Raw genomic sequence first — 25,502 nt, forward strand, 5'->3', positions numbered from 1 at the left:
TTTCATTATCATTTGTGTCTAGGGATTTTTTGATTTCCTCTTTGATTTCTTCAGTGATCTCTTGGTTATTTAGTAATGTATTGTTTAGTCTCCATGTGTTTGTGTTTTTTACGTTTTTTTCCCCTGTAATTGATTTCTAATCTCATAGTCTTGAGGTCAGAAAAGATGCTTGATATGATTTCAGTTTTCTTAAATTTGCTGAAGCTTGATTTGTGATCAAGATGTGATCTACCCTGGAGAATGTTCCATGCACACTTGATAAGAAAGTGTAATCTGCTGTTTTGGGATGGAATGTCCTATAAATATCAATTAAGTCCATCTTGTTTAATGTATCATTTAACGCTTGTGTTTCCTTATTAATTTTCCGTCTGGATGATCTGTCCATTGGTGTAAGTGAGATGTTAAAGTCCCCGACTATTATAGTTACTGTTGATTTCCTCTTTTATAGCTGTTAGCCGTAGCCTTATGTATTGAGGTGCTTCTACATTGGGTGCACATCTATTTATAATTGTTATATCTTCTTGGATTGATCCCTTGATCATTATGTAGTGTCCTTCCTTGCCTCTTGTAGCATTCTTTATTTTAAAGTCTATTTTATCTGATATGAGTATTGCTACTCCAGCTTTCTTTTGATTTCCATTTGCATGGAATATCTTTTTCCCTCAGTTTATTTCTAGTAGAGGAAAAAAAGTATATCAACAATTTAGAATTCTGAGACCCAGCCATTTTTAAACCATGGTTAAGAGTCATTCCATTTTAGAAATTGTGTGAATTATTTGCATAGATGTAGTGCCAAGATAAAGATAGACAAATATTTAAGTCTTTATTTACATGGAATACAGTTCTTTTGCATAAAAATATGTTAAAAACCAAAACCATGATCCTTGAATTCAAAAAACATAGTGGGAAGTTTGGAAGAAGAGGGTGAAATATGCCTGGGATAGTTAAGATACAGTAGAGTGAGGAGTTAACATAGCAGCTAAGAGTACAGGTTCTGGGGTCCTACTAGTTAGGCTCATAACTTGATCTACTACTTTCTAATTCAGTGATCTTAGTAAGTCACTTAGTCTCCCAATACTTCCATTTCCTCAGCTTACAAAAAGGCTCTCAATGGTAAGGATGCTATAGATGTGGAACAAGGAAACAAGCATACAACTAATCAGGGCGTTCATAATTATTGACACTATTACTATTATAAAATTAATAAAAGTCCTGCATGACTAACAAATTAAATAAATGTTACATAACTTCTATAGCTTTTTTAAGAGATTAATGTAAATTGGAGTAGTTGAGAATGTCTTCATGAAGCAAATGAAACATGACCTGGAACTAGAAACCCAGATTCATGGAATGAAATGATCCATGAAATGAAATGAACCTAGAGATTATCCACCCTTCATGGGCAGTAGTAGTGAATACTTGTTTAGTGCTCCCTGTGTGCTGGGTACTTTCCTAAGCACTTTTTATATATCTTCATGCATCATCCAATCTTTACAACAACCTTGTGTACTGCAAACTATTAGTTCCTTTTTTTCAGGTGGGAAGATTGAGGCACAGAGTGGTTAAGTGGATTGTTTCTGATCACACAGTGACCAAGTTGCAGATCTGACTCTAGAGTTTACACCCATAACTACTATCCTATGCTGTTCGAGATAGAGTTTTGTGCCAAAACTAAGGTTGGTGGGGGAAAACGATTTGCTCAAGGTGACTAGTAGTTAGTGCCCAAGAAGTTAGGCACGTAATCCTTCTTAGCGCCCAATTTGCAATACTTCTGTGCATCCGCCACCTCAACTGGCTCTTTGTGATTTGTGTGATTTCCCCAGTCATGATGGGAGGGCCCGTGAGGTGAGATGAAGGCCAGGTGTTAATTTCTCTGAAGAAGGCCTGAGCATTTTCTGTCCTTTGGGGGGAAAGGCAGCAGTATTTGGAGATTAGGTGTGCATTGGATAGTGGGAAGATGAAATGTGATAGGTCACAGTCAACATTTGTGAGTCAGCAAAAGTCCGTCAGGTACATTTGGGATTTATTCCTAAGGACAAACAGGCCAGCCTGGAAATTTCTAAGCATGAAATCAGATGTCATGTTATTGAGGAAGAGAAAGTGGAGAGAAAAAAACAAAGGCGCATAACATATATATTTTTTTCTTTTTTCTTTTTTTTCCTTCGGTACGCGTGCCTCTCACCGCTCTGGCCCCTCCCACTGCGGAGCACAGGCTCCGGACATGCAGGCCCAGCGGCCATGGCTCACGGGCCCAGCCGCTCCGCGGCATGTGGGATCTTCCCCGACTGGGGCACGAACCCGTGTCCCCTGCATCGGCAGGCGGATTCCCAACCACCGCGCCACCAGGGAAGCCCTATGTGTTTTGTTCATATATTTCAGCATATAAGCACACTGTAGCTAACCATATTTAAAAGAGATACATACTAAGTAATGCACCTGTATCAGAAATGTTATAATTATGTCGGTGGAATCTAATGTGGTAAATTTGAAGAAATGTGCAGTGGCTAAGAATTTATATGCATGCAGTTGTAAAGGGAGAGGGAAATCAAGCTTAATCTGACAATATTTATCCCTATGCACACCCTCAGTTTACAAAGCTTCGATTAACTTCAAAGGAACGAGGTGGAGAATGCAAACCAGGCCTGTTTTGTTTGTGATCATACACTTGTTTTGTGGGTGGTACCTTGTGTTTCTCCAAAGTTCATCTTTCCTATTTGCACACACGGAAGGAGAGCCGAGTCCTCTTTCATCTTCATATTTTTCTAGTTTCTTGGAAATGTCAGTTACAAAGGAGGGCTGTATAAATCTTCTTTGTGTGGTTTAAGTGCTAATATAAGCTGCCGAACATATCAGCTGGCTATAGTATTTGACACACTTAATAGTGACTTTACACCTGCAGTTATAGCAGACGCATTGGTAGAGCTCTGTGTTCTAAAGAATGAGATTATATTTCAGAATACAACATACAAAAGAAATATTAAAAAGTCCATTTTACTCATGAGTTTCCTACATTGTGTTACATCGGTAAAACATTAAGCAGCTTGAAAAAACGCTGTTTGTTTTCATTGTCTGTCATCCTCTGATCACTAAGTTGTAGAAAAAATGATTATTCCTGTATAATTTGTGATCTACAGTAGGCATTATAATATCCGTTTATTCACAGGGGCTTGCTGTTAACATCTAAGCATCTCAAGAGGCAAATTTTAAATAGGTGCTTTAGGTTGACACAGCAGTAAATCTAGTTTTGACAGTTTTAAAAGAAAGCAGTTAAACATGCGAATACATTGATTGTTTGGATATACCAACTCATTTGAGCATGGAGATCCATTTATATATACCTTACATCTTTAATTTTTTAAATCCACAAGGAGTATTAGTAACTAATATTTATTTAAGTGAAATTTATGTGAAAATACAATCCAATGCAGAATTTATTTCCCAGTTAGTGCATCTATATTTTATGAATAACATAAAGACTTGCATTGTGCAAAGATTAGTATGATTTGATATGTATCTTGATGTTACCACAAAACACTTTGTCCAAAGTAGAAGTAAAAAGATTTGTAATATACAAATATTATTGCCTCCGTGCTGTGATTTTCTATTTCCAATAACACCTGTACAATACTGCTACCTAGTTATGCTCTACCTTTTATGTTTAATGTGGTAATCTAATTTCCCCTTATTTGCAATTAGCAAGTCAAAGTAAAAAATGTACATTGGAAAGTTGCCATGACACTATTGCTCTGGAGCCAAATTTAGTAACCGGTGAGAAATCTTGGTTCCTATCAGACAGGGCTGGTTCCTGAAGGACCAAGCAGAATGATCTTATTACATGGCGTTTCCCCCTGTAATGTAACCTCAAGGATGCACTTGTGGGATCATGCAATAGGAAGGCTCTAGAGTAGGGGAAAAAAGGAACAGACTTCCTTTGAACTAGCAGCTGCGAAGTTACATCAACAACTCTATGAAGTGTAATAAAAATTTGGGGATAATTTTCTGCACATTTAAGAAGCCCTTCTGGAATACTGTGAATAGGGTGAAAATTAAGGAAATTTCTAAGGTTATCAGTGTGTGTAATTAATAAATAGTTGTGTAATACTTGATTTCGTATTTTCAGCTATTTTCATGATTATATATCCCTAGATCATAGCAAGTAAGCCACCTATAATTGTAAATTTATATAAATATGTCTTGAGATAAATTGGGCTGCAGGGTATAAAAATCATATTTAAAAAGTATATCCATGGTTAAAGTCTTTCTCAATAACTGTTCATTGTGAAGGTTGTGAAAGTGGACAAGAGTAGTCTCTTAAACTCTTTATGTAGTACCATAAACTGACTTGGTGCATTTGTGATTCATAACTCCCAACTGTTATGCCAATTAAAAATTAGAGATGTCTTCCTGTAGAAAAAAATTAATTTGATCTATAATATAATACATTTTAAAAAAATTATATTCAAAGGAAGCAATCTATTTTTTTTTTAATGAATTTATTTATTTATTTATTTATGGCTGCATTCGGTGTTCGTTGCTGTGTGCAGGCTTTCTCTAGTTGTAGCAAGCAGGCTTCTCATTGCAGTGGCTTCTCTTGTTGCGGAGCGTGGGCTCTAGGCACGCGGGCTTCAGTAGTTGTGGCACGTGGGCTCAGTAGTTGTGGCTTGCGGGCTCTAGAGCACAGGCTGAGTAGTTGTGGCACACGGGCTTAGTTGCTCCGTGGCATGTGGGATATTCCCGGACCGGGACTCGAACCCATGTCCCCTGCACTGGCAGGCGGATTCTTAACCACTGCGCCACCAGGGAAGCCCTGGAAGCAATCTTTTAAAAATAAGTATGTTAAGAAATCACAGAAACCACTTAAAAAATGCTAGTGTAATTCTGAGACTCTTCATCCCAGTAACAGTTTTCTTGGGATTATATCCTTTAGCTGTGGAAATGCGATCTGTGTAAACACTGATTGTTTACATTTGCTTTCTGAAACATTTGCAAAGTAAAATCAGCTCCTTAAATACTGTATCTTATGTGGTATCTCTTGACTGTTTATTTCATGGCCATGTTTAAGCCTATCCAAAGCTCCCTTCATCCTTTGGCTTGTTTACTTGTTTTATTTATGAAGGCTGGGCCTGTGTCAGTAGAGACTTTTTAGAGTTATTCTGATATCACTCGTGCCATAGATTTTTTAAGTTAATATTTATTGTTAAGAAATGACAAAAGGGCTTGATTGGCATCTGGAGGTGCTGATGGTATTGTCACAGTTTAGGAAGCGAACACTCTACTTAGCTATGAGTCTCATTTTTTAAGAAAATCTTATGGATTTTCATAAGGAAGTTTGGTCAGCAGTATTATCTGCTGTATGAAAAACAACGTGCACTTTTCTAAATGTTTCTACGTAATAATGAAACATTTTTTTCTTCATAAAGGCTATTTTGGGGTTAAAAATGTGGCTCCCAAATCATAGTATTTACTTTTATATTTCATGAATCTCCCTTTTCTTGGAGAGAGTTCTTAATCTGGTACAGTTAAATAACCATTTTTCAAGATGGGCAAAATAGTTTGGATAAAATCTTTTCTGTAAGAATGGTAATTTCTCATGGAAAATGCTCTAGTGTACCTTGAATTCAATATTACAGGGCATATTTAAAGAAAATCCCCAAATTTATTTTGGGGAAGAAATTCTAAAAATTTTGTACCAAATTAGTAGTTGGTTTAAGTAAGATGTGTTTGTGTGATTTATCCTCATTAGTAGTAACATCTGTAACAATTGAGGCCAAGTGACAGATAATTTCTTTTTTAAGAAGGTGTTTATTGTCAGGAAAATTACAAAGTTTCCTTTGTAATTACTCTTTGTTATTTTGGCAGCCTGTAAAGTTTTATTGGCATTTACTGAAAGGTACTTTTTTTGGCTCTAGGCAGCTGCCTTTCTTTGTGGGGTAAACTTTTCTAGCTCTGGTATTCACAATATTTTCAACTTTGACTCCCGATGGTGTCTTTTTGAACAAGGAGCCAAGTGGCTAATAATGTCTGAATTGTTCTCAATCATGTCTTCAGGAGAGTGACATCAGAATACTGCAGGTGTACTTCAGCCATTTGAGTGTTGTATCCTACTTATCCCGTGTATCATTTTGGAACTAAAGTGGTCAATTTAAGACCATGCAAATTACAGTCTCTTTCACATACAGCCTGGAGGAAAAGTATGTTGAAATTATGAATCGAAAGTGAGGATTCACTAATTTGAAAGAAAATAGAATCTTTCAAACAGTACCGGGTCACCAAATCAGAATTGAAAGATTCTTTTCAAGAGGTGAATATTAAAAGAAGTAAAGCCCAAACATTGAAGAAATGGTGCTATAATAGAATTTTGTTAGACTTGGGAGTGTGACATATACGTTTGGAATTTCAGTTGTCTTGGTGGTGGTATTCACTCTGTCGCCCATGTACCATTTCTCTTACCTCTGGGCTCATTTAAAGACTTTTCTAGTTCAAGCCATTACATGTGAGATGAATTCTAAATTTAGAATTATACTGCTCTAGTTCTGAAGACCACCAAATTCGTTTAAGCAAGTCTTTGCATCACTAATGACTTATTTCATTGCTTTGAAAATAATACTGGAGAAAGTGGTTATACTTTATTTCATAAAAACTTATTTATTTGACTACTTGTTCTTAGTGAGTAAGACTTACAAATCATAGAAAACTGCTGGTCTTTTTACTAATTATTATTCCAAAGTGATGACAGGCATGTTAGTAATTGGCAGTCTTCTTTGGCAATGAAATATCATCTTAATTTTGTTTTTTATGTTACTATGGTCTATAGAGTAATTAATGTAAAATTTTAGGTTGGAGCTTCTGTATTTGTGATTTAATAAAAAAGGAAGATTAAAGATTACATTTATTGTTTGCTACTTCTAAGTAAAAATATCCTTAGATACTACTATCTGCCTTGGTTCTTCTCTACTGTCGTCTACTTTCTTTTTTTTAATCAATAGATTTCAAAGAATATATTTACCACCTTTTATCTGAACCACTTGTTAGAGATCTATACAGATAGTTTGCAGAGGGTGGTACTCTGGGGTTTGTTCTGGAGAGCTGGACGAGGCAGGGGGGTGCAGGATAGAAGAAGCCCACCTTTTACATGTCCTTCCTATGGGAAGGAGCTGTCTTCATGGTCACACAGTATCGAGGACAGAGCACTCTTGGTGTCTGGGTATTCAGCAGGGCCCATCTGTCGTGGCCTTCTTCAGAACTTCTTCATGCTAGACTGAGAAACACCAGGTAGTGTTGGCATCTTCCAAGTCAGCTAGGAATAATAAGATACTGGTCAGCCTTTTCCAAGACAGTGTTGTCCATTATTTGAAAGAAATTACAGAATTACAAGGTAGAGAAGTAATATTAATTTTTGTAACCGTATAGGTCTTAACGAGTATCTATATCAAAGCACAATGGAACAATTTCTGCAGAAGAGGTATCTTGTGTATTTATAAAGGTCGTAAGTAGGTAATTGATGAAGTAGGGCAGTTTTTGAGGGGTGTGGGTTTGGGTGGGCATCTTGATTCAGAACTTCATTTCAGTTTATTAGATCTGTTTCTCAAATAGCTGCAGCTTGTTCAGGTTTGATTCCTGCCAGCTGGATATGAAGTACTCTCTGTTTGGGCTCGCTGTACAGAATCTCTTTCCAAAAAAATAGTGTCGTGCTGCTTTCCATCTACTGGACCAGTAGGGGAAGGAAGATCTGATTTGAAGCCAGTACAGAATGCAAAACTGATTCGATTTGGATTGTTTTTACATTAGGTCTTCTTTTCCCTGTTCTTACCCTTTTCCAGATGGAAGAACCAGTTTCCCACCAGGGCACTTTCTCCTGGCAGTTAAATTGTGAAGGTGAGGATCGTTTAGCACCGCTACTGCTGAAGTACTGTTATAGTAGGATTAGGCTTTAAAATTCAGAGGAATGAATCAACACTGTCCGAGGTCTCTCTATTTTTAAATTAATGGTGCTTGTGATGCTTTTAAACTAGGAATATAACTTTTTGATTCTGCTTTTTATTTTATCAACATAATAACATTACTTTTCATCATCAGCTGGAAAGAAGGTGGTCCATGAAACGCCTTTTAAAGCATCAAGTGTTTTAAAATGTTAACCATATGTACACCTTTCTAATGTGCATTATGCACCCTCCTTTCTTGAATATAGTAGATTACACCCAATTTTGCCTTTTCTTGGTGATTAAGTCTCATTATGAATTTCAGTGACCACCATTTGCTAAAATCCAGTAATGCCCTCGGGGATTATTGAGGTGCTTAGAGCTGTGTGGCCTCAGAAGTTATGCCCTCTGAATTCTTGCATCAGATTTTTACATTTTTCTTTGACATCAGCAGCAAGCAGGTACTTAACCCAGAGTTACATTTTAGAACTACAAGATTGCTTAGTCTGATGCTTTCGTTTTGGAGATGAGGAACAGAAGCCCAGAGAGGTTGCACACTGTGCCTGGGGTCACACAGCTAGTTAGCGGTGGTAGGAATTAGGTACAGAGTACTTGACTCCTTATCCAACGCTCATTCTGCCAGGCCACACTTTGCTTTTTCCTCTCGTCAAGGTACCTTCCTTATAGATTCTTCTCCATGTGTACATTTTTTGTTCTTAGTGAGTAGTTGACTTGACATAACTACTGTGAAGTAGTATGTGTAGTATGTGTGAAGTTTCCCTATGAAATTGGAAACAAGATGAAATAGAAAACGTAGTATGGTAACACTCTGATGGTTGAAGTCCCGTTCCTATCATTGGTCACTTTACTTTCTTGAGTTTCAGTTTATCTTCTGTGAAAGGAAGTGCTTGGAGTAATAATGGTAATAACTAACGTTTCCTGAGTTCTTACCACGTGCCAGGTACTCTTCAGAGTTCTCCTGTGCCTTACCTCATTTAATTCTCACACAAACCCCATGAGGAAGGTCTATGATAAGCCCCATATTACACAGGGAGAAACTGAATCCTGTAGCAACTACCTAGTTGACCAGAAGTCCTTAAGCTAGTAAGTAGCAAAGCCAAATTACATCTCCACGCTCTTAGCCACTGCTGTTATGTTTCTGGGTGATCTACGTGTTCTCTTTTAGCTGTCGTGTGTAAATATTCTGGGTTTGAATCATAGCAATGCCAATAGCTAATATTATTGAGCACTTACGTACTTTACACGTAGCATCCCATTTAATCTTAACAGCGACTCCACAGGGCAGGTGCTATTATCATGCCGACTTTATAAAAGAGGAAAGTGAAGTACATAGAGGCTTGCCCAGTCTTACAACTGGTAAGTAACAGTGGCAAAATTTGAAACCAGGCAGATTTAAGTACTTGTTACCTTTACTGCTCTGCCCTATTGCCTGAGAACGAGTGCTTGAGTACCTAAGCCAGAGCGTGTTATGAGTTTTGTAATAGTTATTTTTGCTGATTAGAGGTAATGTGTGTGTGTGTGTGTGTGTGTGTGTGTGTGTGTGTGTGTGTGTGTGTGTGTGTGTGTGTCTGGGCACATGCACATCCACATGTGGAAACACACTGACTAATGATTTCTTAGCTATGTGTTTGATGAGGTGTAAAAACTCTCAAGCTAAGCATAGAAATGAGGGAAGTGAATTTAGTGCCAGAGAGAATGGGGTGTGGAGTGGTAGCGATGGTGGGAACTGTGACAAATAGGAAAACACGGGTTGTGGCCAAAGGGGAAGCTGATATAGGGCTCAGTCAACTGCTGTCCTATTTTTCAGGCTGGAAAGTGGATTCAGTGTTGCTGGATATTGTGTTTTTTTTCTAGAGAAGCCAGAATTTTAAACCAGAAAAAGATTTTTAAGCTGATTTTTAAATGATCACAACGGGGGCTTCCCTGGTGGCGCAGTGGTTGAGAGTCCGCCTGCCGATGCAGGGAACACGGGTTCGTGCCTCGGGCCGGGAAGATCCCACATGCCGCGGAGCGGCTGGGCCCGTGAGCCATGGCCGCTGAGCCTGCGTGTCCGGAGCCTGTGCTCCACAAAGGGAGAGGCCACAACAGTGAGAGGCCGGTGTACCGCAAAAAAAAAAAAAAAAAGATCACAACGAATTGAAATTATTTGAAGCCACTATGTGAACCAAACAGAAACATTGGCAACCTCTGGTTTAGACCATCAGGACTGGTAGATAAGTGACCTTCAGATGAGTCATAGTTGGTTGCGTCTCGCTATCACCGCTAGCTTTTAAGAGGGAGGGTTCCAAATCCAGAATACTTGTCCATTCTATTCTATTAAGATGGCATAATGGTAGTCTGTGGTGTAGAGAAAGTTGAATTATGAAGTGTACTTTTAAGAAATAACTGTCTTGCGTGAGGCTTTTCTCTGTAGATTGTGAGGATTCCTGGCTTCTGATTTTGGCTCTGTCCTCAGCACTGGTTTCCACGTCTGTAGACACCACACCAGTTTCTGGATGGGGCTGTGGGGTGCAGGATGACCTCCGGGACTTTTTCAAGCTCCATCCCCTCTTTTGTTCGGGTATGTACACCCCTGGCAGGACCATTCAGGAATCCCTGCAATGGAGCATGCAGTCCCTGTTACTGATAGGAGGAGTTTGGGATTAGGAAAAAAAGTTTGATATGCCCTTCTGAGAAAGGTGTGGCTTCTCTGAGATTCAGTTCTGGTTTTCAGACTGCCCAGGAAGTTCCTTGCATGTGCCGAACATTTACTTCTGGGAGCAATGCAGGGGCAGTTTGATGACTGTTTGCCTTCCTCCAATTAAAGTAGCTCCTCTTGTTTATGTTTTTACCCATAGGGCGTCCACTTATGGTTCCTTTAGCACAGAGGTTTCTGTGTACAAACACCGGCTCAGTCGCTAAAACTTGATCATAGCTAATGTTTTCAATTTAAAAATTCTGAGATTGATAACAAGAGGTGAGAGTCTCCCTTACTTTACCTTTGTGATTACTACGGAGCAGCATTCTATGCGTTGCCAAAATAATATCAAAGGACCAACTAGGTATGGGATCTATCCCCACTGATAATATTCCTTTAAGAAACATTGTATCATCTTTTTGATAACTGCTTTTCTCATAGAATATTCTTTCAGAAAAAATATATATCGACTTGCCGTGCAGTGGTCTGAATTTTTGTCTCGGAAATATTATAGGTGAATCTATTTCCAGATGCTGCAAATAATGGAAAATCATGGAAAGTGGAATCAGGGTCTCTGTCCTTAAATGTGTTTCAGTTTGCATTTTGATAGCAGTTTAGAAATGTTATCGCTTGTTTTGTCACAGACATAATTCACATCTTTCTTCGGGCACTGTAAACAAGAGAAATGGTTTAATGGCCCCATAGAGGCACTCTGCTGATAGCTGAGATTAGGCCCTTTAGTAATGGATGTTGGTGTGTGTATGTGTGAGTGGTATGTGTACACAGTGGGGGTGGGGAGGGCTTGGAAGAAGTAAATGTACTGGAAAAGAATCTTTGAGAGGCTCAGATGCAGCAGAAGTGCCTGCCGATTTTCTGTAAGACTTGGAAGATGGATTTACGGAGTGTGTGACACTATTGTCTTTATTTGTACACAAGCCTTCCCCTTTGCTTCTGGAATTTAACCCAGTACTAATTGAGGTCACTGCCACCCATTTATCACCTGAAATTGAAGTGATGTTAACTTAAAGTGAATGCTTTTCATCTAGTGAGTGTATTCCCAACTATATATATTTGTATAAAAGGCTACATGCATTTTTCATGCCATGCTTGTATCTGGTCTTAAATAACCTAATTTATGTATACCATTTACTTTTTCCCCTTTTTACAGAGTTTTTTTTTAATTTGCTGATATAGCCAAGTGAAATTATTTTACAAACACTTTTGTGTCCACAGAATGATTTGTTTTGACTTCCTCAGCTATATTTTGTAGACAAGTGTAAAAAACTCTCTGCATTATACATAACCATGGTCTAAGTAAATGCCTTGAAATACCTCAAAACACATAAATTTCTAGTGTTTTAGAGCCTGAATATCATGTCATGTTTTTCACCATCTTTTTTGTGTATATCCCTTTAAATTGACTACACAGCCAGAGTAAACACAGGGTTAGTGAAGCAAAATTAAATATCCGTTGTTAACTAATTTAGCTGTTCCCTATCACTAGCAGGGGTCACTGTACCAGATCTTTCTCCTTTCTCATTGCAGACCATAATCTAGACTAGGGATCAGCAGACATTTTTTTCTGTTTTTCTATTTTCAGATAGTAAATATTTTAGGCTTTGTGGGTCAAAGTGTTTCTGTCACAAATACCCCATTGTTACTCAAAGTAGTCCTAGACTCTACCTAAATGAATGGGTAGAATGGTGTTCCAATAAAACTTTATTTACCAAAACAGGTGGGAAGCTGGATTTGACACATGGGCTGCAATTTGCTAACCCCTGTCCTAGAATACTGTACAGTAGACCGTTCTAAAACAGACTTTTTGAGCAGACCAGAAATCGCAACATCAAACTCAGGAGACTCTCATGAAGGCTCTAAATTCCCAGCTAATATTGATTCAAAAACTACAGATGTGATTCAAAGACATAGTTTTGTTTACAGAAGTAGTAGTTAAAAATCTGATGTGCTTCTCTCTGCAGGGTAATTGTTTTGTACTCACAGAAATTACCGCTCTATTTCACTCTTAGGATAAGAGTTGGGAGGAAAGCAGAGTGAAAGGTCAGAGCTAAGACAATTTATCACCGTATTTACATTCAGTGTCCACATAGAGAAGGGGACCCATCGCTTGTGACATTTTGGTTATCAGAATCAAGGGGAAGCTTTAGATGTTGGATAGCAATGTTTTTCCTTCAGTGGAATATGAGTGGTGTGAATTTTTAAATGCCTTTGGCCACAGCAATAAATTGAAAGAAGGCAGAATGCCTAAAAGCAAGCATGAATGCTCTAAGTGTCTTCATTTAGATACAAGTGCAAGAATGTATTATTAAGGTCATGTATACAGAAATATGCATAGCATGCACATGAATTGATCAAGCTTAAAGAAGACCGGCTAATTTATTTATTAGAACTTTTCTTTAAAAAACAACTAAATAAAGCTCTAATTGGACTTCTGTGAGCTCTTGGTGGTTAGGACTGTGCCTTACTGTTCAGCTTCTTCTATAGCTCCACATTCCCTGCCCCTTAGCAACTGGCATAATGTCTGGGCTGTAGAAAATGAATGAATTAATGAAGAAGTAAATGGATAAAGAAACATCTGATATAATGTAGTGGTGCTCATGCATGAAGGAGACCTTAAGTGTGCTTATTCAAAAATATATTTGAATTGTATGCTCAAGGGTTCAAGAGTTGCTGCCCAAAGCCCATGGCTTTAATTCCTAGCCTGTTATAAGTTAGTCCTCGGTCTTTAGTTGGACATGAAGCTTAGCTTCTTCATGCCTTTAAAAATTCTTTTTGCAAAATTGGAATGCTAATGTCCTTATCTTGAATGATGAGAATCGAGAGTTGGTGAAGATTCTTTGAAAACTTTATAATACTATGTAAATTTGAGTCTTTTTTTTTAAAAAAAGCATTATAGCTGGTGTTTTCTAGCACTATTCCAAACTCAACCAGAGTTCAGTATGTTAACACCTACAGTTTAGCATATTATCTTTCTTAAATTTATATCATGTTCACTATAGAAATATAAACAGAAACTCAATTCATAAGTTTCATTGTTTATTCTCTGGACTAACATGAACCAGTAAGTCATAACATGGTCTGTTCTCAATTTAGTGGTGCCAAAAAATACTCCAGGGTCATGACTGTTTAGGAAATTATTCTCCTATGAGCACATTTTTAAATTCATTATCTCCATCTCTAATATTGTAGGTGTTCACATATGACTTATATGTCTACCCTGAGCCAAAGACTTGGTTGTATACCAGCATTGTTGCATTTGTAAAGCCAAGGGGATTTCTGTGCTCCAGGAGAGCGATGACAACAAGAGTGGGTCTCTGGTCAAAAATGTGGGCAGAAAAAATGGAATCCAAGATGATGCCTCATAGTTCATAGTTCTAAAATGAAAACAATCACTAATCTAACAAATACTTTATGATGAATACCATAAACCCAAGTAAACTGTGTGAATTAAGAAGTGGTTAAGTTTATTTTGGAAGTGCATTTTTTAAAGTCCTGGTACTTTGGAGCACTTACATTTAACCATTAGAGGAATTCAGTCATTGTAAGTCAGCCTTAAGATGTGGTTTTAAAGGTCAAGCCTCCATCAAAGAAAAAATGCAAGAATCATCTCTTGAGAGTTCTCTTGGTTTCTCCTCCTAAAAATCTGATTGTCCAGAGGAGTTGCGGGTCCTAAAAGTTTGCATGGAAACGTGTTTGAGGAAGACAGCAGATTTCATAGATAAATGATCTGAACTGTCTGAAGTCAGGGATAAGGATATAATATAATATCATTGGGAACCATCACTTCTTTGTAAATGAAATGAAGGAGTTAACTCACTTGATTTGATACACTTGAAGAAGGAAAGATTCACTTTAATTAAAACTACAAACAATGCCGATTCCTGTAGCCCTGGTTCCAGAGCCAGCCAGGACAGCACAGTAAGCGAGATGAAATGTACCTAAGCAGCCTCGGCAGCAGGCTGGAGCCATGTTCAGCGAAAGTAATTTAATTAGCGTTGATCATGACTCCAGATGATGGTGATTTGATAAGGAATAATTTAGTACTTAACAGCCTTTTACATGCACCAACTCCTTGTGGGAAGGTAAAGCAAATTGCACAAAATGAATGTGCTGCTTCCACTTGTGACTGTGCCAGTGAGCTGGAAAACTGCCTGTTCACAGACGCTCAGGCTCTCAGCCCTGTGATGAAATACCCAACAGGGTCTCAGCTCAGCCCTCTCTGGTGGGAGTGAGTCTCTGTACTACCCTTACTGAAGAATAATAAATAACGGAAGTCATTTTTGTGATCTAAAATCTCGAGGAAGCAGAAAAGTGAAAATGAGGAAAATAAAGTAGCTCTGGTTCTTGTGCAAAAGGTTGACGATCTTAGGCTGGCTTCTTTTTTCCCCTCAACACGGCAATTAAAAAAAAAAAATCCTAGCATTTGGCTTACGACTAGAAAAAAAAAGTCACGATTCCAAGGGCACACAGTGATTAAGAGGCCCACACACGGAGAGAGTAGGGGAGCCCTAAACTTCTTGGAGAACCTGTGAGAATCCTTGAGTGTTGGCATCTAACAAAAAGGAAGACCTTGTTAGTTTTCTTAAAAACGTCGTTTCAAGTACTGGACCTGTTTCAGTGCAGCACACACTGGATCCAGGTGTTGCCAAGCATCATAGTGGATTTGAAATTTGCCCGGTTATGAGAATCACCTAGAAAATTTTATAAGATACAGAATCCTGATCTATATACCAGCTTTAGTGAATCAGTTTCTGGGAACAGGGTATGAGTTTGCTAGGGCTGCCATAACAAGGTACCACAAACTGGGTCCCACCCTAATGACCCCATCTTAACTAATTTTCCAAATAAGGTCACATTCTGAGGTGGGGTTAGGACTTCAGGATAAAATTTGGAGGGGACACAACTGAACCTGTAACATATGGAGTATGGGAATGCCTGTTAGTTTTTTTTCAGAATTTCCCTCGGTAATCTGACGATTGGCCAAATTTGGGGAACCCCTGTTTAGGGATCTGCTTGCCTCTGATAGCACTCTGGGGATCCTTATGTGTTCTTTCTTCTAAAGTCACTTTGGGAAACTCATGGGGCCAGTCTGAAAGCACTAGAGCTCCAGATGGTGTATCTACAAGGATGGGTCATGCCTTTTGCTCCTAGGTTGATATTAATGGACATTTTGATAGGAGGCTACTGTCCTGCTAGCAACCATTCCCAATGGTATCCCAGGCTTGTCATTCCTCCCGTGAGTCATCTGGAATTATTTATTATGTGAAGTTGAAGCACATTATCAGATGTCTCTGCTGGAAGAGGAGGCCGCCAGACATTTTCAAACATCTTAATTTGTATAGCATTGTTTGATGCTTCTCATACTTTTAAATCTTTTTATGGAGATACACATTCATTGCAATGCAAAAATCTTAAGTGTATAACTTGATGAATTTTACATAGGTATATACTCATATATACACCGCCAAGAGCAAGATATAAAATATTTACAGCTCTGTAGTAGGTTACTAGTGCCCTTTCTCAGTCATGAACACTCCCATCCACCAACAGAAGGAGATTCTTTCATTATCCATTAGTTTGGTCTGTACTTGAAATTCATATACTGTGTACTCTTTGTATACTCTTTTGTGTTTGTCTTCTTTTACTCAATTTACCATCTGTGAGACCATCCACATTTCTGCATGTGTCATCAATGTGTTCCTTGTTAATTCTTGTGGAATATTCCATGGTATGAATAAGCCACAATTTACTCATCCATTTTTCTGCTAATGAACATTGGAATTTTTCCAGTTTTTGGTATTATGAATAAAGCTGCTATGAACATGTACTTTAGTAAACATATTCAATCCTTTCTCTCTGATATCTACCTAAGATTATAGTTACTGGATCATAGTGGAGATTTATATGGAGACTTGGGAGATACTTCAAAAAGTTTTCCAAAGTGTTTTTGTCAGTTTATACTCTTAGCAGCATATATAAGCAGTTCTTATTGCTTTAGGTCTTCTTCATATCTTGGTAATGCCAGTCTTTTTCAGTTTAGCCGTTCTAGTGGGTCTATAGTGAAAACCTCGTGTGATTTTATTTGCAGTTTCCTGATGAGTAAAGATGCTGAATACTTTTTCATATATGCTTGCTTTGTTGCTCATTTGTTTGTCATTTGGGTATCTTCTTTTATGAACTGCCCGTTTGAGTCTTTTGCCCGTTTTAATTGGGTCTCTTGTTTTCTTTTATTAATTTGTAGCAATTCTTATTATGTTGAATATGATTTCTTTGTCAGATCTTTCTATAGCAAGTATTCTCTTGGTGTCTGTAACTTAGTGTCTTGATGAAGAGAAGTTCTTAATTTCAATGAAACCTAATTCGTAGATTATTTTCTTTTATGGTTAATGCCTTTTGCATCCTGTTTACTAATCTTTTCCTACACTGTGGTCCCAAAGACTTTTAAAATATAGTAGTGTTGAATATGGCAGTCTCTGGTATGTTTGATATTTTGATAAATATGATAAACTTTGCATCATACGTGGCAATTTATTAGCTTTTAAGTTCTTATCCATTTTCATTCATATAATTTAGATCTCATCTCTCAGGTATAATGATTTGTTACTTAGTTGAATGGCAAAGTGAGTTCCTTTGATGTTGCTACTGCTTTTTCTTAGGAAAATATAAAACCTACTACTTAATCTAAAGTGCTGAACTAGGGTATACACATTTTGTTGTATATGTTCAAGTAAGTAATAAACAGTGGAAAACTATTTGTTAAGAAAGCAACAAATGCATGGTTAAGGTATTACAAGATTGCATCATACAATATTTGTCATTCTAAGAAGTAGCACACACACACACAGGGAGAGAATTTTCTTATAGAATACTACTTTAAATTTTTTGTGATTTTTTTTCCCCCACATTTAAAAAACATTTCATCTTGCAAATTCAGGTAAAAGTAAAGAAAATAATGTAGTGAACTCCCACCTATCCATCAGTCAGCTTTTAACATTTATCAACATTTTTCTATTTGATTCTTCCCTCATACATTTTTTTCTAGAGTATTTTAAAGAAAATCCCAGAGCTCATTTTTTATCTGTAAATATTTTATGAAGCTTTAGCTTTAAACCTCTCTTTTTGGTACAACTGCCATTTCATTATCACATCCAACAAAATTAACAATAATTTCTTAAACATCTAATACCTAGTCCACATTGAAATACCTTATTTGTTGGAAAGGTGTCTCTTTCAGTTGGTTTGTTCAAGTCAGAATCCAAACAATTGATTCTTGAGGTTCTTAAGCCTCTTCTATCGTAACGTTTTATAAGTTATAACTTTCTGACTTGGTAAAGTTAATGAACATACGAACCCTTTGCATATGAAGAGATATGTAATTTCCCCTTTGTTTCTAACTCTCTACTTTGAGTAGGTATATTAAACACACATTAAATTAGAAAAAAATACTTTGAAATAGACCACTCAGCGAAATAATTGTATTATTATTTATTAAGTTTTCCTTAGACAACTAATTTAGATGAAACTTGTTTACTTCTGTGGCACATTTGTTTTCTACAATGTTTCAGATGTCTCTTGAGTACCACTGAACATTTTTGTCAAAATTATGTGCTTATGTAAACAAATAGCATTTATCTTCCTGGAGCTTGGTAGCTCTTGATATCAATTTCTTATACTAAAATTATATATGGCATTCAAGTTAGTACAAGTTCATAATGATGTAATATCATAATCAAGATTGAATGGCATTATAAGCCACAAAGCTTCTCTTGTAATATCTTCCTTTATAGTATATACACTTAATAGTTTGTTTTAATCTCAGGTTTTATAGGACTTGGAGTAACTATCCACAGTGTGTCCTTCTTGTGTTTATCCTTGATAATTCATACCTGTGCAAATTGTATGAAAATAAAATTCATTCTCATGTCTATTTTCCCCTTATCTTTTTAGTCATTTTCCACTTATACTAAAACTTCAATTATTCTGAGGATCTCTAATATGCATTTGTTCAGTTTCATATAGAAGAATAAAAATATATAATCTTATTTATTTATTGGTTTGAAAGCTATGATTGCACCCCAAATATACATATTTCTTCATATTTGATGATATTGTCTTTATATTATATTGAACAGTAATGACATATGACACTAAGTCATATGAAAAAGGAGGAAACATCATTTCATATAGAATAATTGTTTTATGGTAGATTATATATGAAAAATAACTTTTAACATATTTCTCACAATGTATCTTCACACTTGTGGTAAGTAGTTAGGCAAATAGTTTTATGTGTATTTTTATATATGAGCCCTGGCCTAAAAAGAGGTCGAGTTTTTTGTCCTTTTGTCCAAAGTATCATTAGTTACCCTGAGAACTGCATGCATCTGGATTTTCTTTCTCATAGTCCAGTTGTTATTCCATTAAACCATTACTATTGGTACATTTGAGATATTTTCCTTTCAATAATACTTAAATTTATGTTCCTGTCTTCAGTTAATTCTTGGATAATCGGCTGTATTTTTTCTGCTTTAGTCATTGGAAACCTTTCTGAAATGTTTTCAAGCTTACTTTCTGAAAACTTCTAGTATTGTCAATATCCGCTAAACCAATTACAAGTAGTTCATCTGACTTTAAGTAATGAGAGAGAGTTTAAGCATGCATTTCGTTATGCAGTAAAAGCAAACAACGAGTATATGGAGATCCTCCAGAATCTTTTCTTGCATGAAATTCATCCAACGTGATTTTTCTTATGTATGAAAGTTAATATGAAATGTTAGTGACATTTTAACCAAGAGGAGTAGAACAGATTAGTGTACTTAATTCCTAACTGTATTTCATTTTTGTGGGTATTTGTGTTTTGTTTTCTAGTGGCTTTTCATGGCCTCCCACTGAAAATCAAGAAAGAACCCCACAGTCCATGTTCAGAACTTGGCTCTGCCTGCAGTCAAGAACAGCCCTTTAAATTCAGCTATGGAGAAAAGTGCCTGTACAATGTCAGGTAAAGCAATCAGGTGTACAGAGAAGGCCTGATGGTTCTTATTGAAACACAGTTCCAGCATAATATAAAATCTCAAGTCATATTTTATGAGTTACACCTGCAGCATATAACAAGCTAATTAGGTTATGTGTTTAGCAGAACTCGGAAGGACCATTTACTGTCTGATTACATACTTTCAGAATCATTTTAATTAAAGGTCAAGTCAGAGACCTATCTTTTTTTTTTTGGGGGGTCTTTGTTGCTGTGTGGGGGCTTTCTCTAGTTGCGGCGAGGGGGGCTACTCTTCGTTGGGTTTTGCAGGCTTCTCATTGCAGTGGCTTCTCTTGTTGCAGAGCACAGGCTCTAGGCGTGCAGGCTTCAGTAGTTGTGGTGCATGGGCTCAGTAGCTGTGGCTCATGGACTCTAGAGCGCAGGCTTAGTAGTTGTGGCGCACAGGCTTAGTTGCTCCGCGGCATGTGGGATCTTCCCGGACCAGGGCTCGAATACATGTCCCCTGCATTGGCAGACGGATTCTTAACCACCGCGCCATCAGGGAAGCCCCCAGAATCATTTTAATGCAGTCATTTTTATCCAAATCATGAGTTACTTTTCTACTGTAGAGATGCACTATGGGATTGAAAAGAGGGACTGGGGACTTCCCTGGCCGTCCAGTGGTGAAGAATCCGTACTTCCACTGCAGGGGGCACTGGTTCAATCCCTGGTCGGAGAACTAAGATCCTACATGCTGTGCGGTGTGCCCAAATAAATAAATAAATAAACAAGTAAAAGAGAAAGGTGCTTCCTGTGTCTATCTTCACTTAAAAAAGAGAGAGAGAGAGAGGTTCTTACTTTGCATGCATGAATAGCTGCTGAAAGTTCTCATTAGAAAGAAAGCATTATGCACTTTAGAGTGTGTAGGAAAAAACGAACCATTTGGCCGGTCTAAGCAGTACATTAGTTATCTGACAGGTTTTGCAGATGATCTATAAGATGCATTCGTGGACAATTGCAGTAAAGTTAGAATTTTATAAGGCTTAGCAGAGGCTATTATCTATTAAAAAGCCAGTTTTTCCTTCAGATGATAATAAAGGGGGGTGGAGCAGTAGAAGTTCATTGTTCATTTGTTGGAAAATTTGATAACATGTATGTTCATTAAAAACCCTTCATAGTAAATTGCATTCTGCTGCTTTTCATATCGGCCTCTAATTGCGTACAGAAAAAGTTGGCTCTGTATATATTGTATGTTATTACTCTCAATTATAGTAGAGACGTACGTAGTTCTTTAAAGGAGTTAGTTTAGAAACTTAGAAAAATGATTACAAATATTTGTGGTCTTATAAATTATGTTGATTCCAGTTCATAATACATTATAATCCAAAGGAGTCTTCTATTTCCTCAGATTTTTTTTACATATATTCTTTTTTCTTTTTCGTGGAATAATTTTTTTTCCTTTTCTTTTAAATTGAAGTATAGTTGATGTACAATATTATATAAGATAGAGGTGTACAAGATAGTGATTCACAACATTTAAAGGTTATATTCCATTTATTGTTATTATAAAATATTGGCTATATTCCCTGTGTTGTACAGTATGTCCTTGTAGCTTATTTTATGCCTAGTAGTTTGTACCTCTTAATCTCCTACCCCTGTGTTGCCCCTCTCAACTTCACTCTCCCCACTGGTAACCACGTGTTTGTTTTTTATATCTGTGAGTCTGCTTCCTTTTTGTTATATTTACTAGTTTGTTGTCCAAGATAGTTAAGATTTGAGAAACTTCGATTTGTGCAGTCTCACAGTACCTGACCAGTGCTTGGACATTCTATTACTATTTGTTCTTGCCAACTTGTCTTTTATATCTGTTTTTCTAGGAGGTTCACCAGAGCCTGAAATGATGAGGCAGTTCAGTTGAACTTCAAAGCTTTTATAAAACAGATCTCTTGTAGAAGCCAACTAATAAAACATACTGAGTTCAGATAAAACAATATTGATCAATCTGAGTTTTATTTTTATCATGTTTTTAATTTTCGCATTTTCTCCTTAAGAGTACTGTGTATTCTCGGAGTAATTATTTAACATATGGAGGAATTTTTAATTAATAAACCAAATAGGTATAGAATTGCCATTGCATTTTAGCATTGATCAGCAGTGTGACTATGAAATAACTGCTGCTTTATGGACTTAGAAAGAAGAAAGACATATCTGACTTTCATAAATTAATGGTAGAAGAATTACCTGAATATTTTGAGGTTCTTCTTGGGGACCAGTAATTCCCAAGGTGATATATGGATTAAATTTTGTTATTTCCATTTCTATACAAACAGTGTAACTCAATACAGCATTTCATAAGGGAAAAAAGTAATATTCTAGGACAGGAGATGTATCATTTTTTCTTTTTCTGTGGGAATGAGACATGTGAACCATTTTATAAAAGAAGTGGGTTCACATTCAGAAATATTGGTAAGTGAAATAGGTAGGACCAAACATAATATGAGTTCCACTGACTTTGCTTTAAAGCAAGGAAGACTTACGCAGCACATACTCCTTCACTTCTATAAAGTATTTTTGCACTTGGATGTTATTCTGTTATATAGATGGTGCAACAGGGTAAATTATTAAATAAGTCAGTTTTTTTTTAAAGTTTCTTTTTTAAAGAAAAATATATATTAATGAATGCTTTTTATTTTAAAATGGAATACAGTATTTTAATCTAGAACATCTTTTTTTGTTCAGAAATTTAAGGACAATTTGTTTTCAATAAAATATTTTTTAGATTACAAAAATTAGTTAAATCATATTCCTGAGAGCTACGCTAAAGAAAGCCACTTAAATTCATAATGTATATAAAAACAAGCTTACTCATTGTATTATTTTGTAACTGTGTTCAGAAGTTAGATGATAACAGGATTTTACTCTTAAGAACATTATTTTGTACCTATTCTTATACTCTAAGAAAGTTTAAAGATATCAGAGACATAAATCTTTATTAATTTGCCTCATAAACCTTTATTATCCTATGTGAGGAAATTAATGCCAGGCGTCATTTATTTTACATTAAAAAAATGACAATAAGGCAAAAGCATGGCCTTCTTAGAGTTCTACCACAAATAAAGGCGAGCCAGGTATGATCCGCATCTCGTTAAACTGATGTGAGTTCTTATTCTAAAATCTTATGTAATATAGAAGGATTATAATATCAGAAATATTTAATGATCTAGAAAAGATCTATGAAACTTGCTTAAGGAGACATATCAAGAATAGATGGAAATAATATGCCACTGCTTTCATTGACAGAGATGTTCCTTATACTGTGTTGTTTGTATATATATTAAAAATAGATGTTTTATATTTATGCTGTTACCAAGTTATACATTCATTATCCCATTTTCTTTTTAAGTGTGTGACAGTTTCAAAGATTACGTGTTCTAGAGCTGCGGAATCCAAAAAACATGCAATTCCAACTTCCTTAAGACTTAAGCCTAAAATATTTTTTCTACCCTTGGGTTGGGGGGAAAAAAAAGTTTTAATTGCTCCCAAGAAGCACATGTTCTCTTTTCTTTCATTCCTTGGGTAGTGCCTATGATCAGAAGCCACAAGTGGGAATGAGGCCCTCCAACCCCCCAACACCATCCAGCACCCCAGTGTCCCCCCTGCACCATGCGTCTCCCAACTCAGCTCACACTTCGAAACCTGACCGCGCCTTCCCAGCTCACCTCCCTCCGTCACAGCCCATTCAAGACAGTAGCTACCCCATGGACCACAGGTAACTACAAGTACCACTTAAAAAAAATTTTTGGTTAGCGTATAGTTGATTTACAATGTTGTGTTAGTTTCTGCTGTACAGCAAAGTGGTTAAGTTATACACATACATATATCCACTGTTTTTTAGATTCTTTTCCCATATAGGCCATTACAGAGTACTGGGTAGAGTTCCCTGTGTTATACAGTAGGTCCTTATCAGTTACTTATTTTATATGTAGTAGTGTGTATGTGTTAATTCCAATCTCCCAATTTATCCCTTCTCCCATCCTTACCCCCTGGTAACTGCAAGTACCATTTAAAAAAACAAAAAACAACTGTTTTTAGCATTCTTGGAAGAAAGTCCTATTACTACCAATTCCTAAGACCTATAGTAAATTCAAGGGGAGTGTATTAATTTTGCACATCTGTGCAAAATATTTTTAGGAAGAGCTTGCTCTATCCATCTTTAGCTATAAATAATTTGTGGAGAAGGTCATTTATAAACATTTCTTTATAAACATTTAAATTGGTTGCTAAAATGGAAAATTAATCTATATACTGACATTTGAACATTTCCCTTTCACTTTGCTTGAATTAAATTGCTTCACTTAAACTTTAAATCAGATCATCCCATTTTTATGAGCATATGTGTGTACTTTTTCTATAAAGTTAGGAGACTAATTTTAGTAGGTGGCTTACAGAATTAGGTTCCTTACCTTAGATGAGTGGTTTAGCTGTACATAGTTTTGCAGAAGAAAACTTATTTGATAGAACTCTTTCCTCCTTTCCAAGTAATGAATATTTAATGTCAGTAGAGGCATGACCCTGAACGCTGAGAATATAAAGAGGTAGAGACTCAATTAGTATTACTTAGAAAGGAATAATGCAAGGCACAACATAGAGCTAAAGAGAATGTTACGGTGGATAATTCTTGACTCCTAGAGATGAAAAAATTCATATTGAAATAAAATATCGGAGGACCTTTAGAGGCCTTAATAATACAACTTAAAACACAAGTCAATTATGTATAGCATCCTTTCTTCCCCTTCTACCTTGTACTTATATAGAGTGAGTGGTGTGCTGGTAAATGGTTAACAACAGGCTCTATGGGAGTAAACCCAAGGACCTTGATCTATAGCATTTGATGCGTCTGTGATGTAAATATCGCCCCATGGCAGACTCCAGGGTATCACTGTGACAACCTTAAATGTGGAATTGCAAAGAGATGTGTAGCAACATGCCATGAAACAGTATTTCTACCAAACAGATACAATAGACATAACCTCTAGAGCATAATTAGTATAATTAGTAGTAGAATGTAGTAAAAGAATTTGGAAGTGATGAGTTTTGAGTGTTTTCTGCCTTTGTTTTAAATATAATATTTTAATAATTTTAAACTTACATAATTTAATTCTTAACAATGGCTGTGTTTAAGAGTTGGCTCGCATAATTCCTGAAAATTTAACAAGAAGCCCGTGCAAATTGGCTCTGACACACCATTATAAAAATAGCTCAGCCAGAGGAATCTCCCAGATCAGCAGAGGAAACCAGAAGATTTGCCGCTGGCAACTTTCGGAAAATAAGGGAATACTCAGATCTGCTTTTTATAGGTTATTTAATGGGACTCAATCTCAAGTTCAGTAACTCTTTTGATATGAAGGGAAGATGAAAGCATTCTTTCCAATGTGAGACCAAGTAATAACTTTCCTACCTTGGTTTCCATCCCTGAGTCCTCTTGTGCGTTAGTTATGAAATGCTTCCCATTATCTTTCCCTTCTCACCCTGTGGACTTGAGACTTTGTCCGAGTGTAATGGTATGTACATCTGTGTAAACAGTTTTGTAAATACAGATGAAAGACATCTTATTGCCGGGTGGGCCATTAACAGACGCACATTGTGCAGGGCTGAAAGGGAAGAAGAGGACGACCAAAGAAAAGCCAGTTTTGTTTTGTCTACTTCTGGTGACTTCCCAGAGTTCTTGATAGCGCGTCTCACACCTCAGATGAGGGCCAGAATTAGAGATTGCATAGTCGGTGCTCTGTGCAGAATAGTTCTTTCTTATGGGAGGTGACTGCTGAACAAGCAGTATGGCTGTTTTTAGGTGACCTAACTTGAAATGCTGTAGCCAAACCCATTTTAGTTTCTCTACTTG

The 25,502-nt window shown here is 36.8% G+C and overlaps 1 protein-coding gene across 2 annotated transcripts in view; it reads left to right on the forward strand.

Annotated features, from left to right (window-relative positions):
• The window catches only part of ETV1 (ETS variant transcription factor 1), a 90,748-nt gene that overhangs the window by 29,042 nt on the left and 36,204 nt on the right, over positions 1–25,502 (forward strand). For both annotated transcript variants that reach the window (XM_024767076.1, XM_024767077.1), the window contains exons 6-7: positions 19,504–19,633; positions 23,184–23,372. In XM_024767076.1, coding sequence (XP_024622844.1) covers positions 19,504–19,633; positions 23,184–23,372 — 319 coding nt within the window. The remainder of the gene's footprint in view (positions 1–19,503; positions 19,634–23,183; positions 23,373–25,502) is intronic.

The sequence above is a fragment of the Neophocaena asiaeorientalis genome, unplaced genomic scaffold (assembly GCF_003031525.2).
Source record: "Neophocaena asiaeorientalis asiaeorientalis breed wild unplaced genomic scaffold, Neophocaena_asiaeorientalis_V1.1 scaffold70, whole genome shotgun sequence".
NCBI lineage: Eukaryota > Metazoa > Chordata > Mammalia > Artiodactyla > Phocoenidae > Neophocaena > Neophocaena asiaeorientalis.